Below are 18313 nucleotides of genomic sequence, written 5' to 3' on the forward strand. Positions count from 1 at the left end.
AAATTCTATATATTTGATGAGTTAGTTTTATTTATAGCCAATTTAAGTCTAAATGTTTGGGAATCTATATATAAAAGAGGTATTAATTATAGTTAGAGGTCAATTATTAGGGAGTCACTGACATTTTCAAAATTTTATGAAGTTCCTTGGCACCTTTATTTATTATCTATAATTAAATCTTACTTAGCCTTATTAAATTTATCTTTCTATGATAAAAACATAAGATAAAATCATATTGACGGCTATAAGATTTAGACATCTAATCTTACATTAGAACATAATTACTGCAAAAATTTTCTCCCTAAAAAGACTAAAAAAACTAAGAGAAAATGACTTAAGAGAGACCCTCCATCAAAATTCCATCACATTTAACTCTTCCCACTGCTCAGAACATCTCAAAATCATAGAAACCATTAAGATGCCTGTCTGGGCATCAAGGTGCCTAAACTGAGTGCCAGATGTCGGGATGCCTGAACTGGGCGTCAGAGCACCTGACCTAGGCACACAATTTCTTGCTTCAAGCTCCTAGGTGGCTGGTTGAAGAGCTAGGTTTCCACTCACTTTGTTCTATTGGAAAATGGCTTTGTCCTACTCTTAGAGTGCATATTTTTAAGGTTGGGCGCTTAGGCACTGGACTTTACAAGGCACTTCTAGGTTTAGGCGTGAAAGTGCTTGGACTTGTTGGGGGGCAGGGAGGGGAGGGGGTGCTTGGCAAAGATTTAACATGCATTTGAAGTTTAAAAAATATTATAAATAATATTTATAATTTTTTATTTTGAGTTAAAATAAATTGAACACGATCAAATAAAGTGTTGTTCGTGTCGGCTCATTTATTATTGAAGTTTAAAAGATTTAGTTTACACATGTATATACATGGATTTGAGTGGTATGCATATAATTCTTCCAATTTTGAATCCACTATTGAGATGATGACATGCTTCACATCAGACTATAATGGGTCAAATCCATGACTTCAACACGAATCATATCTATGAGAACCAATACCAGACGGTACAATAGCTCTCAGCGTCTCTCTCTCTCTCTATATCAATGGCGACCACTTTCAGCTGGGTGCTTCAGCTGCACAAGGGCGTGCCTAAAGCTGCACGTTTCTACTCGCAAGGATTGGATTTCGCCGTCAATGTTTGCACCCTCCGATGGGCGGAACTCCAGTCCGGCCCTCTCAAACTTGCTCTCGTGCATTCCAATAGGTGCGCGATTTATCGCTATTTAGTAAATTGAAAGAGTTTCTTAGAATTGAAGGCAGAAATACCCTCCCATTATTCTGTATTTTTGTAAATTTCCCTTCTATTGGCGATCCCACGAAGCCGGCGTTTTCTTTCTCCAACAAATTTGTGCTATTTCTTGATGCATTCTGGAATTGGGATGCTTGAAGCTAGATTTAGGGTTAATTTTTTAGTTCTGCTTTAATTTGATAGATATATGTGTTTTGATACGGCGGATTGTGCGCCTGTAAGGAATTGTTACCCTATACGGGATTAGCAAGTTGGTTGCGGAAGAAATGGTGCCATGGAAGAAATGGCCATAAGAATATGATTGAAAGAGTGACAAGACAGCAGAGTTTATCAGTAGGCCAAATCTAAGTTTGAATCATTGGGATAGATTGTTAGTAGCATCTATCAAAGATAATATTATAGATGGCATATATGAATGATGTGGACATTTTATCATAGAACATGTGATGCATTGATGCATGGGTATAGAGTTAATGTAGAAAACATGTTAATAAGACATAGTAGGCCAAATGTTGATTGCCTAAAGGTACCAGAAAAAAATTTCCAAAATTTGCATTAACCTTATATGCAATCCATTATGCAATTAAATGAGCAAAGGATTTAAATAATTAGCTTTAAGTGGATGAGATGATGATGATGAGTTGACATGGAGGAGGACTTGAGGATGGTGATGATGAAGCTTGGCTATAAATGTGCATTAATGGTACAATTTTTTAGCAAACAACACACAATCTTGTTATAAAACATAGTTAAAAGGGGGACTTAGCCATAATTTGTGCTTTACGGTTTGTGCAGAGTTAATTTCATAATCTTAAACTTATGGCTAAACATAATGACGAAAGTAAAAAACATTATTATGTAGGATGGATAAGGTCCGAGGTTTCTTTTGCAATTTTGGATAGCATGCAACATGAAAGCTAAAGAAGAGCATAGTTCAAAGCTTACTTTTTCAATAGCAAAAGCTTCTCACTTTTAATGCAAGGAGAGAAAATGTGCTTTATTCTTTTCAAAAGATAATCTAACAATCATTAAAACATTGTGTTTAATAAGTATTGATTAACATAACATTTTAACAGTAAATTAAGTTGACTTGTCAAAAAACTAAACATTGCATCTTTGTTGATAAAATTTTAATTACCATGCAAAACCTTTGGGTGAATAATTGAAGAACAAAATGAATGATATAAATTATCTTAAAGGTAATTAGGATCATGCCTTATGCTCTTATATAAGCCTCCCCCCTAGAAGTACACATCTGAACCTGTAAAGTACCCCAAGAACACACATCCAACAAAAGCACATAAGAAGTGAGTAAAATTGAATAAGTTATTCAATATTTACTATTCATTACTTTTTCCCAGACATACGGATCCTATTTATAACTTACAAAGACCCAAAATATGAAACTATGCTAAATCTGTAAAGGTCTTCTTTAATATATTTCAATACATCTACTATGAATTCCAATAATATGAATATTTTTCCATAAAGTTCACTTATTGAATTGCATAAGAATTTTGACAAAATAGGTTTTTTTTTCCTCTCAAAACAGTGAACATGAGAAGAATTAGTTACGAGATTCTAATGAAAATAGCAGGAGGCAGTAGGCGACATGAGAATCCTATAAGCGTGAAAAGAGGCTGCAAAATAAATATGGCAATGAGTCTGAATTCAGTAAAGTTAACAACACGCAATAGGGATGCAACATAGTTATTTAAAAGACAGGAGTAAGGAATGAGAGAAAGTAGCGGTGCGACAATGCAACAATTATTTGGCCTAAGGAATAGAGCTTTAGACAAATAAGAGAGAGAGAGAGAGAGAGAGAGGAGGAGCAATAGCACCAATAGCACCGTAATTGATAGCCAAAAATTTCTTCCCCCACTCCTCCCTCTTTTGTTATTGAGGCAGCCTGTTATTTATAGGGCTCGGTTGATAGATATTTACATACTATACCTTAGGATACATAGATATGGCAGGGACACTGTTCATACATAAATAAGAACTATGAATCCTATGAGTGCAGCTAGGCGGTTACTGAGCCGGGATGACAAGCGATTCCTTTGTTCAGTTGAGCATGATTTTGGTGAATATTCTTGGAACCTTATGTCTTTAGTTCCCCATTCAATTTTACTCTTCAAAGGCATGTCGCTTTCCCCTATGCAGGAGTGGTTTGATCTGCTTTGATGACTTTTGGCTGTCCTCGATAGGCTGCGGTGGATCATGCTTCCCCCTTTCCCCTTCCAATAGGTGTCCTTGAGGTCCACGCCGACTCAATTTTTATGTAGAATTTCTTATGGCCATTTCCTCTGTATCTTCTAAGATTATATTTATAAATTCTGCTCTATGTTTTGGGATCAAATACTTTTCTGCATCACCCTACATTCCTTGCCAAAAGATTTTTCATTCCATGTAAATAAAAAAGAAGTCTATTTATGTTTTGATACCTTTACTTTTATAAGTAATTAAGGGGCAGTGTGGGGCTAATTTTTTTTCTATTATTTGTTTTGTGTTTGTTTGGTTTTTGTTTTGATTGGACTCAAAATGCCTAAAAGTTATTTTAAGAGTTTTAGAAAGCATGTTAATTTATTTTAAGAAACAAAAAGTAAAAAGCATGTAAAAAATACACTAAACAATCATATTCTTAAAAACAAAAGAAACAAACAAACAAAATTGATTCTAAATAAGCCCCAACTGTTCTTGTAATTTCAGAGAGTATGTATTCTCTGTTGCCGTATCATAAAGTACTGCATTATGAGATTCTCTCATATAATCTCTGTTTCTTATCACCTATGTTATTTACTCCTATGAAATGAAACCGATACGTTTTATTCAGACTGTATGCACTATTTAAGTACGCAACCAATTTTGTTTTATGTTATCATTTGATGTTTCTATTATCAAACGTCTAAAGTGGTTCAGAATTTTCTTTCCCGTTCAGCAACATCGCCATACAAAAGGGTTATTCTTTATGTGATGTGAAAATTTTGGTATAAATGCAAAAAATGAACTTATGAAGTTAGATTTGTAAATACATAGCAATTGGATGGTATGCACGTAAATGCCCCTACTAAAAGATAAATTTCCTGGAATAGCATTTTCTTCATATCCGATGCACTTTGTTATTGTACAGGTCGCAGCAGTGCGTTGCATTGATGGGCCCATGTTGGGGCTTTATGAACCAGCATGACAGGCTTGGTGGAAGCCATGGCTCTGTATTAAAACCTTATTCTGGATTAGTCCAAGGTTTTCAGTCACCGAGGGAAGGTTAAATCTGGAACTTCTGAACTTCAAGAGATCGGGAGCACATAACTAATTTCTCCTTTCTTTGGATTTCCTTCAAATATTGAGAGAGTTTGTTCATCTAGATCTATCAGCACTGTGCATAGAGTGTACAGCGTGGGACCTGCCAATTTCAGGGATGTTTGTTATGTATGGAATATATATATATATATCCTGCAGATCAATCAGAAAACATATTAAAATTGCCTCAAGTGTTAAAATAGTCCCCTATCTTTGTGCGGGTGTACGTTCTCGTTCCAAAGTTTATAAAACTGCTAATTTAGTCCCCAAAATCTTTTTATATGAGCTAAAAATGTTTGACTATTTCAGCCCCTATTTAAAAAGTATAGGGGCTAATTTGATATGTTTTAAGTTTTGAGACTAAAATGGTCACATGTAAACGAAAAATTATTACATCCGGACTTGGACATAAATTCCAGTGAGAGTTTGTCATGTAGCAAGTGAGCCCCACCTCTCTAAAAAACTTACTAAACTAGTGTTTACAGTGGAGCAAAATTGCCACGTGGTAAGTGTCCACTGGACTCCGGACACAAATTTATGTTCGGATGTAATAATCGCTCCATGTATACAGTCAAAGAACCTACTTTGGCATTTTACTCAATTGTCTCAGAGTGCATATTGATTACCTTGCATGTAAATTGGATACTCTTCATCCTCACTATCTCCAAGAATGGTAAGCGCTTCTGTTTTTGTTTCTACTGAAAATTGCGCCGCTCTTCTATGCCGTCTAACTGAACTCTCATTTTGTTCCTTTATTAAAACTAAAGTGATCTCAACTTCTAAATTCTTAAATTTAAATGCACGAAAGTCTTTGCTGTATATTTCTTACCTGCTTTACTTGAAGTTGGATATACATGTTTGCATGGAAGAATTGCTCTGCGCGAACTTCCAGAGAGGCATAACGGTTTCTAGATGCTGTTTCTACGTTTACTATCCTTCGGCTTTTGACGTCCACCAGATTATAACTGTGCCCAACGGAGACATTGGCTGATATAATTTGCTGGAAGTAGAAAAAGGCTACATCATCAGTTCTTTTTTGTAGTTCAGCATTGTCTTTAGTAAGGAAAATCAACATAACCCACATTTAATGCATCCTCCAGGTCAGTTGATTCTAACAGACCTCTTGATATAAAGTTTCGACCAATGCCTCGCGCCAAGATTTCATCGGGTGTCGGAGGCACTGCATTGAGAGTAAATGCCTGCAAAATCACAAAAAAGCTTCGCATTTTTGGGGTATTTACATACAACCAAATTCTTGTGTAGTTACATGTTTAACACTAAAACTTTGTTTTTTTTACATTTGTGCTACCTGAATCTTTGTATCACATAAAAAAAATCTTTTTTTTAACTTTATAAAAGCTAAGTACATATTTTTATGCATAGGAAAAATAGTACAACAACAACAACAACATCAACAACAACAACAAATCCTTAATCTCACAACGTGGGGTCGGCTACATGAATCCTTTTTCTCCACTGCATCCTATTTAGTGTCATATTTTCATATAGTTCTAGTAAATTAAGATCATTTTTAATACAATAAGCCCAAGTCTTCCTAGGTCTACCTCTGTCTTTCTTAACACAAGTCGAATCTAAAACATCTACTCTCCTAATCAGATCGACGTTTAATGTGACAAAACCATCTAAGATGACTTTCTCTAATTTGTACAAATTGAAGTTTAGGTATTAGATATGTAAATTGAGAGGCATATATGTAAATCGTCCTTCATTTGGGGTATGTACATACATACCACCAAATTTTTATGTATTTAAATATATAACACCTAAACTTTATTTTTTGGATTTATACCACCCAAATCTTTCATATCATGAAAAATATCACTTTTTTTAACTTTTCAAAAGTAAAGTACATCTTTTCGTGCATACGAAAAGTGATATACATGTAAAAATGGAAGTTTAGGCGTTTGATATGTAAATACAGTGTGGTGTGGTGGTAAGTAATAAATTTGAATATTGTATATTAGGAAGTTTGTATACTAGGAAAGTTGATATTAGACAACATAATTAGAGAATATCTAATTAAAGGATATTTTCTATATTAGAGTTATTCCTAATCTAGAGAGTTGGGAGTGTTTATAAATATGTAATAAATGTTTTTAATTGGTAATAAGAGAAAAATTTAAGCTTTCCCGTCACATGGTATCAGATCATCGTCAGATAGTTTCATCTGCATCTGCTTTGTTCTATAGACACAAACGATGTCGTCAGCTTCAAAACAGGCGACAACTTCAGCTTTGTTGTCAGCATCCCTAGAACTCTTCAATTTCATCCTTTACATCGCTCAACATCATCGTTCGGTTCTTTGGTTTTGTTTGAAGGATTCAAACGATGTCATAACCTTCTTCCTGTGCCATCTACATCGCTTTGTCTGTGCTATAATCATTGTTTTGTTCCTTGGTTCCATTAGAAGGCCTCAGTGAGTTGAGCAACAAGATCAATCTGTTAACACGTATCACATGCACTTTAAATGTGGGTTTGAAGAATCGAACGCATTATTGTCCTTGAATTATGATGTCCATATTCAAAAGGTTCAAAGAGAACAAATGACTATTATGAGTTTTATAGCTGGTCTTAACTCTCAGTATGAACGTGTCAAATCATATGAAACATATATTAGAGTATTGCGTACGATTCCGAGCTCTCAGGCTTCATTTATACAAAAACATAGTGCTCCTGCTAGTCAGAAGAATGTAATCATCAGTAAACCTCAGTCTCATGACAATTACAAAATAAATTTCTAAATTATGGAAATCAAGTTTCGAAGGTGGTGTGTTATTACTGTCATGAACTTAGTCATACGAGAGAATGTGTTTGATATTACTAAAAAATAATCAAAAGTTTTGAATTAGCTACATGGTCACTAGTAATGAAGCATCTCAGAGTCATACTCTCTCGGTCTTTGTAAATAAACATGTTAACTTCATCAAATTTCAGGAATCATCCAAGGAATCCCCCTTTAACAATGATATTTGTCTTCTTTCCTCTTCCACATAACGAGTCATTGATTTTGATATTATAGATCATATGACAAGTAATCCAAAACTCTTTTCTACATTTATAAGCATTTTTCTTCCTTCACTTTAGCAAATACATCCACCTCTAATATTGTTGATTCGGAGAACATCAATGTTACACCCACAATGCCTCTAACTTATCTTCTCAATTAACTTAAACTCGCTTTTAATCTTGTTTAAGTAAAATTATATGTACTTTTAATTTTATATCTTATTTTTTCTGACAATTATCTAATTCAGAATTTTATTTCGAAGAAGATTATTGGTAAAAAAATGAGAAGCACAGGGCTGTATATTGTGAATAAGGAAGCATTGTAATAATAATAATAATAATAAGAATAACAATAATGCAAATAGGCACTTAGATAACTATTCGAGTCGTATTACACCATTCTAACCATCGAATGATCAGTATGGGGCGAGAGTAGCAGAAGAGATCGAGAGGTACCGCGCCCTAGTTAAAAAAGGAGGAAGTCTTAGGAAGAAGCATGCGACCACTGTGTAGTGTCGGGTGGTGTGAAGGAGAAGAGAAATTTGTGATTTGTGTCGAGATCAAAGGCAGAGGAAGGAGAGGGAGGCGGCGGTGTTGAAGGCTTACTTGGACCGAGCCACGATCGAAGGAGGAGGTCAAAGGAGGAAGAATGAAATCTTAGCGCCCTAGTCGAACGGTCTCGCCTTTGTTCTCGTGCGCTGCTACTGTGCGAAAGAGGAAGAACAAGCCTGCGTCGTGCGTGGAGAAGTGATGCTGTGCTTGTGTGCGATGGAAGAAGTCGACAGAGTAGATGAAGGCGATGGATAAGAGAAGCCGAGGTAGGAGGTAAAGTGCATGGCTTTGTCGAGAGGAGAAGAGGCGCGAGCTGCGGGAAGGAGTAGAGGAAGGAGAGCCAAAGGTTTTCATGCATAAGCTAGGACAGCCGACCGAATGCTTGTAAGGTAAAAATGTGAGCTATTTTAAATTTAAACCAGATATTGTAAGTGGATGCAATTGATCACACACACACACACACACTTATGAGTTATGAATTTAAACCAGATATTGTAAGTGGATGCAATTGATGCATAGGAGAAAAGCATTGGCTCATGCTCAACGGTAAGAACCAATTCTTTTGGGTTTTTAATCTTTTATGATGTAAATTTGCTTAAATTGAAATTATTGGTTTACTTATTAATGCTAATGACACATTTAAATTAATCAAATATTAAAGTTGAAGGTTGGAGGCTGAATCAATTAAAGTTGTAAAAGAAAAAAGGAAAAATTTTGTTCAAGGAAGCTAATCAAACTTTTAAGATAACAAATTATATAATTACCTATGTGTCATTTTAATTATCTGTTATTAGATGCATTAATTATTTCTTTTAAGAATAGAAGTCTTATCAAATGATACCACAATCATTAATACTGGTTGCTTATCCAAATAAGTGAAGTGAAGGGTTAAACTATGTAAGAGATCTCTTAAGGCTAAGGTGAGTAAATATTTTCTTATATGTATTAAATTTAAAATTTATTAAATAAAAAATTTCTTTAATGCTTTAGAAAACTATTTTATGATTATATGCATTGTATTGCTTTAGAATGAAAGAAATGAAAGGAGAAATAAAAAAAGAATGTTTAATGTCTTTATAAGGATGTAATTTAAATGAAATGAAATAAAAGTTAAATCGTTAAAAGAAATGATAAACGTTTGCCTTCGAGTGCAATTTGAGGGTTCCTTAGGATATAACTTTAAGGGTGTCTTCGGATACATTTTTAAGGTGCCTTCAGACACATTTTTGATGATATATTTGGGCATGACGGTAATTTTGTTATGAGTTTTAAACAAGTAAGAAATGGTAAATATTTAAAATGGAACGGGAAATAATAAATTTAAAGTTTTAATGCATTTTCTTTTGATCATTCATGTATAGCATAACATAACATAAGAATTTAATGCATATTAGAATATAATTACTCATTAAGTTTTACTTACAATTAAAATTAATATTTTCTTTCATGAGAAGAAATGTTTTAGGTTGATATGCCTACTAGGAAAGACCTGTTTATGGAAGAGCTATAGCTGATAGGTGCTAGCATGATGTGTTTGTAATTTTTTTTTATACCGTTTCTTTTGGATAGACATATATGATCGTATGGCTTGAGATTTTACTTGTAGATTTTCTGTTACTGTTGGATGATTTAAATTTACTTGTCGTATTTGTGGAATATTACAGGCTCATTTATATTTATTGAAAGTTTTAAAAATGTGGATAGTAGTTAAATGTTAATACCGTTCGACCGCAGTATCCGCTTTAGTTAATTCTAAATATTGGGCAGGATCGTGAGAAGTATCTCTACAAGTAGCATGTTTCAACGCCTTATCTTCTTTTGAGATTCATTGTTGATTGGGACATCCGTTAGTATCAATGCTGAAAAAGTTGTACCCTCAATTTTAACAATTATTCTTTTTAGATTGTGAGTTGTGTCAATTCACGAGACACTATTGTTTTTATTTTGTTCTTAGAGTTAACAAAAGAGTATGTCATAGCTTTTGAGTTGGTTCATTCTGATGTTTGGGAACCTTATTTTATTTTATCTAATTGATTTTGATATTTTATCACTTTTGTGGATATTTTTTCTGGTATGACTTAGCTCTAATTTATCAAATCTCGTACTAAGTTATTGTCATATTTTTATATTTTTTGTGTCAAAATTAAAACTCAGCTCAATGTTTCAATTAAGATTCTTAGAAGTGATGATGCTAAAGAATATTTTCGGCACTCTTTCAGACTTACATGACACAAAATGAGATGCTTCACCAGTTATCCTGTGTCGATACTCCATCCCAAAATGGAGTATCTGAAAGAAAAAAAAGATGTCTTCTTGAGACTGTTAGAGCCCGTTTGTTTCAAATGAATATTTATGAATAGTTTTGGGTTGATATAGTCTCCATTACATGTTTTTTGATCAGCCGGTTGTCTTCTACTGCTCTACGCAATCAGACGCCCTACGGAGTTTTGCTTCCAACTACTCCCACTTTTCTATTGAACCACACATATTTGGGTGTAGTTATTTTGTTTGTAATATTCATCCACAAACTTCTAAACTGGACCTTAAGTCATTAATGTTTGTCTTTCAAGGATATTCTCGTATGTGAAAAGGGTATCAATGTTTTTCTCCTCCTTGAATAGGTGCATGATTTATGCTGATATCACATTTCATGAAAAAACTTCATTCTTTGGTGACTCGTCTGTGCCTAAATCCTCACATGTTTCTGATGAGTTGTTAATGTATTGCATCATAAGTTTAGATCATGCTCCAGCTTTACCTCCAGTGCCTCAGCCTGTACCACCTATCACAAATATTTATAAAATAAGTTCTCATTCCCCTGGTCTTAGTCCGACACTGGTATCATTTTCCTCAGTGGATTCTCATTCCAGCGAACTTGATTTACTAATTGCTCTTCGAAGAGATAAACATCAATGCGCTTATCCCATTTCCTTTTGTGTCAACTATATTCAGTTATTTCAATTTCTTGCTTGTTTGTTGCTTCTCTTGACTCTGTTGAGGTTCCAAGATCTGCTCAACAAACTCTATCTTATTCTGGATGGCAGGCAATGATGCTTGATGAGATGAATGCCTTGTCCAAAAATGGAACTTGAGAACAGTTTGAACTATCTTTTGGGAAGAAGACCATTGGCTGTAAGTGTCTTTACAATTAAGTTTCATTTTGATGAATTTGTAGCTCGTTTCAATGCTCAGTTGGATCTAAGGGCTATGCTTAAACTTATGGGATCAACTACTTGTACACATTCTCTTTGATAGCTAAGTTGATTTCAATTTGTTTACTTCTCTCCATGGCCGCAATGAATAATTAGCCTCTCCACCAACTAGTTGTGAAGAACAATTTTCTATATAGTGATTTTTTAGAGGAGGTACACATGAAGCAACTTTCTGGGTTTGTTGCTCAGGGGGAGTCTGAAAAAGTAAGTCGTATTTGAAAATGCTTATATGGATTGAAGCAAAGCCCTCAAGCATGGTTCAAAAAATTAAGCTAAGCAGTAAAAGAGGTTGGTATGAAGAAAAGTAGCAATAATCACACTGCATTCTTAAAGCAATCCGCTTCGAAAATCATTCTATAGGTATTTTATATTGATATTATTATTATTATTGGAAGCGATGTGCAAGAAATCTTATCATTGAAATCATTTCTTCAAAACCAGTTCAACACTAAAGATCTGGGTTCCTTTAAGTACTTTTTGGGTATTGAGGTGTTGAAGTATATGGGAAAATTAGGGGTCAAATCTTCAATGCTTTATAATTAACAACTTACCAAGGATGAAAACGCAATGCTTTATAATTAACAACTTACCAAGGATGAAAGTTTTTAATGATTCTGAACGGTATAGGAAGTTAGTGGGAAAATTAAACTACCTCACAGGAAATCGTCATGTCATTGCGCATTCAGTTAGCACTATAAATCAATTTACGTTTTCCCCGATAATCCATCATTGGCCAGCTTTAAATCAAATACTACGTTAACTTAAGAGAGCTCCTTGACATGGTATTTTATATTAGGATCATGAACATAGAGGTTATGAATGTTTCTCTGATGCAAATTGGGCAAGTTCTAAGTTTGATTGAAGATCCATTACTATATATTTTTTCTTTGTTGGTGGTAATATGGTCCTTGGAAGAGTAATAAACATAAAATTATGTCAGGGTCTAGTGCTGAATCTGAATATCGAACAATGACACAAGCTTCGAGTGAATTGATTTGGGTATCTCAAATTTTGACCAAAATGGGTTTTGAGATGACAGTTCCAGCATAGTTGTGGTGTGATAATCAAGCTGTGTTTTGACTTGCCTCAAACCCTGTCTTTCATGAACAAACTATGCACATTGAGATAAATTGTCATTTTGTTCGTGAAAAGATTCAACATAATCTAATTTCTCCAGCTCATGTGAAGACTAGGAAACAACTACGGAATATCTTCACAAAGGTCCTTAATGGATCTATTGTCACTTATATTGGTAATAAGTTGTGCATAATAAATATCTATGTTGCAGCTTGAGGGGAGTGTTATGGAAAGTAATAAATTTGAACACCCTATATATTTAGGAAACTTGTATATTATGAAACTTGATATTAAGCAATCTAATTAGAGGAGATCTAATCAGAAAATATTTATTATATTGGACTTATCCCTAACTTTAGAGTGTTGGGACTGTGTATAAATATGTAATATATATTCACAATTAGGAATAAGAGAAAAAAGAAAGCATTCCCGTCGCACATAGGAATTGAGCTGTGTGTATGTAAATCTTCATTTTTTTTATGCTGTTTGACAGTCTTTTCAGGAGAAAAAGATAGAAGCAATATCTAACTATTCCATTGCTGTTGAAGCCAAATGCACAGCTTGGGAGCTCTCCAGCATAAGTTAAAGCAGTAAATGATAAGCCATTTGACAGCATAACCCTCACCAAATAGCTGCACATCCATTAACAACAGACATCTAAGCTCAAATTTGTTTGTTTTCTTCCGTAAAAAAATGCAGAATTGCACTTACCTATGACCAATTAAAGCTATGTTCCCATCTTCATTATGTGCAGCAATTGCCATTGAATCATTGACAATAAGAACATCCGAGCAATCATTACTCTTATCTTCATCGCTTGCTGTACGCCGCATTTTCGGAACGAAAGGTAAAATTTCCTTCCTGAAGTTCAGCAACACCAGCTGCACAGAATCACCAGCTTTCCATCATTTTACTTCCATTTGTTAAATGCAATTCTTATGTATTTACATATCTAACATCTAAGCTTTACTTTTTACATTCATCCAATCAAATCTCTTATATCACATCAAAAAATATCACTTTTTAACATTTTAAAACTGAAATACACCTTTTCATGCATAGGTAAGGTGGCATATACATAAAAATCGAAGTTTAGATGTTAGATATGTATATACAGAGGAATCAAGTGGTATGTATGTAAGTCTTCCTAGGGGCATTGTCTTACATAGCTCCCAATTCTTATGTATTCACATATCTAACATCTAAACATTGCTTTTTACATTCATCCCCTTCAAATCTATCATATCACATCAAAAACCCCACTTTTGTAACTGTTAAAACATGAAATACACCTTACCCTTTCAATCATAGGCAATGTGGCATATATGTCAAAATTGAAGTTTAGATATTAGACATGTAAATACATAGAAATTGAGCGGTATATATGTAAAACTTTCTAAAGATGAAACCAACAAACAACTCACATCTAGAACTGAGACACCACTCCCTTCTGCAGTGCCCTCAAGCTCTTCCCAATATCTTGGAAACTTTTGCTTGTTATTGTTGCAGAGTTCATCAATAAGTGGTTTTGCCTGAATTGTTTGAGAAAATGGCAGGAGTTGCTCTTGGAGTATGAGATCAGAAGCAATCCTGCTCTTTATCAGATTGGAAAACCTTTTTCCGATGAGGAAGCCAATCTCGAAGGCGGTCTCGCATCCCTTGACTTCGAAGAACTCCAGTTTCTTTACAGGGTTAGCTCTCTCTGTGGCCATGAGAACACCTTATCTTCTTAGATCTCTTATGTTCATTTATCTTGTGGGGCATTTACATATATACCACACAATTCTTATGTATTTATGTATGTGACACCTAAAGTTTTATATTTGTATTTATAACAATCATTCTTTAATGTCTTGTATGTGACACCTAAAGTCTTATATTTGTATTTATAACAATCATTCTTTAATGTCACATAAAAAGAACCATTTCTACTCTTTAGCAGTAAATAAATATTTTCATGTTATAAGTGTAAATATGCAAGTTCAGATGTTAGATATGTAAATACATAAGGATTGTGTGGTATGTATGTAAATTTTCATGATAGCAATAGACAAAAGGAGAAGATATTACCCAATCAACTATAAGTGTTCGAGAGAAATGTAGAGATAAAATATAAATTGATGGAAACAGAACGTGTTGAGTGTTTCTATTAGAGTAAAATTTACCTTCATGCCAATCAATTCTTATGTATTTACATATCTAACACCTAAAATTCAATTTTTACATACATGCCACCTTACCTACCTGTAAAAAGGTGTATATAACTTTGTAAGAATAAAAAATAGTGGTATTTTTTTATGTAATATGAAATATTTGGGTTGCATAAATGTAAAAAGTAAAATTTTGGTGTTAAGAGATGCAAATTTACAAGAATTGGGTGGTATGAATGTAAATGCACCTTATTTATATTCAAATAATCTTTGAATCGCCACAAAAGAATTATTAAGTTTCTTATTATTTAACTTTCATTTATATTTATATATAGTCAATTTTAATAGGCACATTGAAACTGAGAAGATCAGTATCTACCCAAGGAAATCCGACAATTTTCTAATGAATCATCACTCTGTGGGCTCGTCAACCAAAAATACAAGAGTTCTACCGACCAACTTACCATCACACACAAGTACGCCAAATTATCCCACAAGTAAAACATGTAAAAATTATAATATTTCTTGCAGGTTTGTGATATGAAAAAATGTAAATTCATACAAATGTAGAAAAAAAAAAGATTATAATTGCAGGATTAATTCAAATATACAAGAAATGTTGCAACAATAAATTAAGATTGATAGTAATCTCATCAAGAGCCATAATTGAAGCCTATAACAAGTACAAAACTGGAGTAGCAATGGTGTGACAGACAAAAATACCAATGAATTTAACGCCCATGGCTATGAAGGGTTTACCTCAAATCATATCTCTATGAATTCAACGATTCAACTACCAATCCTACACTATTAGAAAATAAAATAAGTATGAAATTAAACTTATTTATTTATGGAATTAGATGCAATTAACTTGACCTTCTATTTATTATTATTATTATTAAAAGTATATTTTGTTTTTGTTTTACTGGTGATATAGAGGAATTTATAATTTTTGAATTAACTTGTCAGGAAATTTACAGACATGACACATAAATCTCATAAACCAGAGGTAAAAAAATGGCATCTTCAGTTCTTCGATCCGTCCTTCAGTTTGCCTTAACTTCGAGATTTAGCAAATCCCGTTGGGAGATGGATATACTGGATTCAGAAGGGCTGACGCGCGTGAAGGCGGCAAGGATAGAAGAGGCGACAGAGAGGTGAGGTTTGTTCTTTGACTTAACCCATGCTCTAATCTTATAAGAAGAAGAGGCGGTAGAAGAAGGCGAGAAGAAGAACAAGAAAGCGACACAACGAATCGAGAGAAAAAGGAAAGATATTGCGAGTCCGGATTGGGAAGTCAGTAGAAAAAAGGAAAGAGAAGAATCGCATGATTGCAGGAAGAAAAATGTAAGATTTTTTTGTTCTTACATACAACCATCCTTCTCGTTAGCTTGATCACCAAGTTGAGGTCCACAATGTTTGGTTCTTACGATGGGAAAGAGCTATTAAAGTCTATCTCGTTAGCTTGATCACATAGTTGACGGTCCATCTGTGTAAGGATGAAAAGAGGTATTAAAGTCTAATCTCACGCCCATAGCTTCTTGCATTTGTTTCCATAACCTGGAGCTAAATCTTCCATTTCGATTTGATACAATGACAGTTATAATTCCATGAAGTTGAACAATATTTTCTATGTAGAGCTTGACTAATTTATCTATTGAATAAATTTGCTTGATGGTAGAAAATGTGTTGACTTGGTTAGTCTTTCGACCACAAACCATATAACATCAAGTTTGTGCTTTGATCTCGCTCGATTTGATACAGTGACAGTTATAATTCCATGAAGTCGAACAACATTTTTTATGTAGATCTTGACTAGTTTATCTACTGAATAAATTTGCTTGATGGGTAGAAAATGTGTTGACTTAGTTAGTCTATCGACCGCAAACCATATAACATCAAGTTTGTGCTTTGATCTCGAAAAGACTACCAAAATGTCCATGGAAATCTCCTCCCATAAGAGTTGCAACATGCCACTAGGTCTCTAATGTTCGACCTTAACCATCTGACAGGTTAAACACTTATCTACGAACCCGGCTACAACAATTTTCATACCTAGCCACCAAAATAGCTTCTTTTGATCTTGATACATCTTAGTACTTTCTGGATGAGCTGAATATGGAGTAGAATGTGCCTCACCGAGTATCTTCAGTCGAAGTCCTTCCTGATTTGGAACACACAGTCGATCTTGAAATCTTAAAGTGTCATCTTGATAGATATCAAACTCGGGCTTTAATCCATTCTTTGTTTGCTCTCTAAGCTATGGTAAGTCTACATCCATCAATTGAGTTACACAAACACAGTCCACAAGTGTAGGCTAAATTGACAATTGATACATGCTAGGAGTTGGTCTTAACAATAGAAGAAAACATTCTTTTGCTTTTTTGGTTACTTGGGTAGCTTATATGAGCATTTTTTCGTGGATATCGGGTTCAAGGTGCATCGATCCGATCCTGTTTAGACGTACACCCTTGACCTATCACACGAGATTTACCTCCCATAAGCTCTCCAGGTTCTTCAAATTTGTTTACATAGCCTCCGTTTTAATCCTTTTTTTTTAATCCCTTCTCGTTCATACGATTCAAGTAAGAGGTCCATTGGAAATGGGAAAATCCTAAAACAATGACTAGACGGGCTGGAGACTCCGAGTTACAAAAAGAACTGAAACATCAGACATTTTGAAGAACTACGTGTGGCTTGTCCCCTGTCGGGAGAGAGAGGGAACATATATAATCATCTTGGTGCAGCTGAATTGAAGATTGGAGCTCATTTGATCACCTATCATTTATTTGGAAGTAAGAGATGAGGTATAGGTTATCGTTTCAAGGTATTTTATTTTAATCAGAGATAATTTAGTCTTTTGGCTTTATTTACTTGTAAGCCCTAGTCCTCCTCTATAACATGGACTTAAGGGCTCATGAGAGTTGCATGGTGAGAAGTGTTGTGTTGTAATCCAAGCCTATTTTCATTCTCCCATCAGGTGCCACTGGAATCTCCTTCCCGTGGACGTAACCCCCAAGCAAGGGGTTGGGTTTTTGTTGCCCCGCACTTGCAAGAAAGGGCTCTCGCCATCTTTTTCTTACATTTCATATCTTGATGTTGTTTCAATAGTACATTTTTGTATCAATTCCTTACTTCCAAACAGAAGTTTATTGATGTTAATTAACTCTTTCATCTATGCTATTATGAATTTGGGCCTAGTTCAAGTTAGCAAAAATTACGACACATTCCACTAATTTTAACATTCATTGCTTTAATTGCAACTCAAATTTTTCTTACAATGTTTTTATATTTTCTCGATATAAATTTGAGTTTTGGTAAAATATAACCAATAGATATTATTTTCATTGTTATTAAGCAGATTATATATATTTCAAAGATTTACATTATTCATATAACCACTTAAAGTCTTATGTATTTACTTATTTAATACCTATACTTCAATTTTTACATATATGCCCCCAAACCTTTGCATGGGAAGGTGTATTTCAGAAAAAAATCAGAAAAAATGGTAGAAATACGACGTACAATTTTGGCGGTAATTGCTCGTCTGAATACCTACAATTACAACACAAAAGATGATAAAACACATGTAACAAATGTAACAAAAAATCTAAATAAAACAATCAGTATGCTTTTTATTGCTTAAAGTAAGTATAGATTGCAACCAATCTTATCAACTAATGGTTTACTCGTCCGTGGAAATAGTGATTTTCTCGTCCCGGGGTTGGTTATGCGT

The 18313-nt window shown here is 34.2% G+C and overlaps 2 protein-coding genes and 1 long non-coding RNA gene across 7 annotated transcripts; 2 read left to right on the forward strand and 1 right to left on the reverse strand.

The window, feature by feature from the left end:
• Positions 1-939: 939 nt before the first annotated feature.
• Positions 940-4780, forward strand: LOC110022268. Of its 2 annotated transcripts, none has more exons than XM_020721120.1 (2): positions 940-1211; positions 3420-3517. In XM_020721120.1, exons 1-2 carry the CDS (start codon positions 1051-1053, stop codon positions 3511-3513), a joined length of 255 nt encoding a protein of 84 aa, XP_020576779.1. In that variant the 5' UTR covers positions 940-1050; the 3' UTR covers positions 3514-3517. The 2 variants fall into 2 exon arrangements, with proteins under 2 accessions (XP_020576779.1, XP_020576778.1); XM_020721119.1 differs by lacking the exon at positions 3420-3517 and adding an exon at positions 4387-4780 and having other exon boundaries at positions 943-1211.
• Positions 4527-14223, reverse strand: LOC110022269. Its single transcript, XM_020721121.1, has 7 exons — positions 13849-14223; positions 13136-13305; positions 12954-13056; positions 5639-5755; positions 5386-5556; positions 5183-5306; positions 4527-4659 (listed from the first exon to the last, which is right to left on the reverse strand). The coding sequence occupies exons 1-7, from the start codon at positions 14134-14136 to the stop codon at positions 4544-4546; spliced, it is 1089 nt and encodes a 362-aa protein (XP_020576780.1). The 5' UTR covers positions 14137-14223; the 3' UTR covers positions 4527-4543.
• LOC110022271 lies at positions 5722-17765 on the forward strand. Of its 4 annotated transcripts, XR_002293754.1 has the most exons (7): positions 5722-5789; positions 11180-11267; positions 13179-13271; positions 14923-15050; positions 15544-16083; positions 16587-17381; positions 17555-17765. It is a non-coding gene; the product is annotated as an uncharacterized LOC110022271 (long non-coding RNA). The 4 variants fall into 4 exon arrangements; XR_002293752.1 differs by having other exon boundaries at positions 16587-17765; XR_002293753.1 differs by lacking the exon at positions 5722-5789 and adding an exon at positions 7967-8524 and having other exon boundaries at positions 16587-17765.
• The last annotated feature ends 548 nt before the right edge of the window (positions 17766-18313 follow it).

Source organism: Phalaenopsis equestris, unplaced genomic scaffold, assembly GCF_001263595.1.
Source record: "Phalaenopsis equestris unplaced genomic scaffold, ASM126359v1 Scaffold000180, whole genome shotgun sequence".
Lineage (NCBI taxonomy): Eukaryota > Viridiplantae > Streptophyta > Magnoliopsida > Asparagales > Orchidaceae > Phalaenopsis > Phalaenopsis equestris.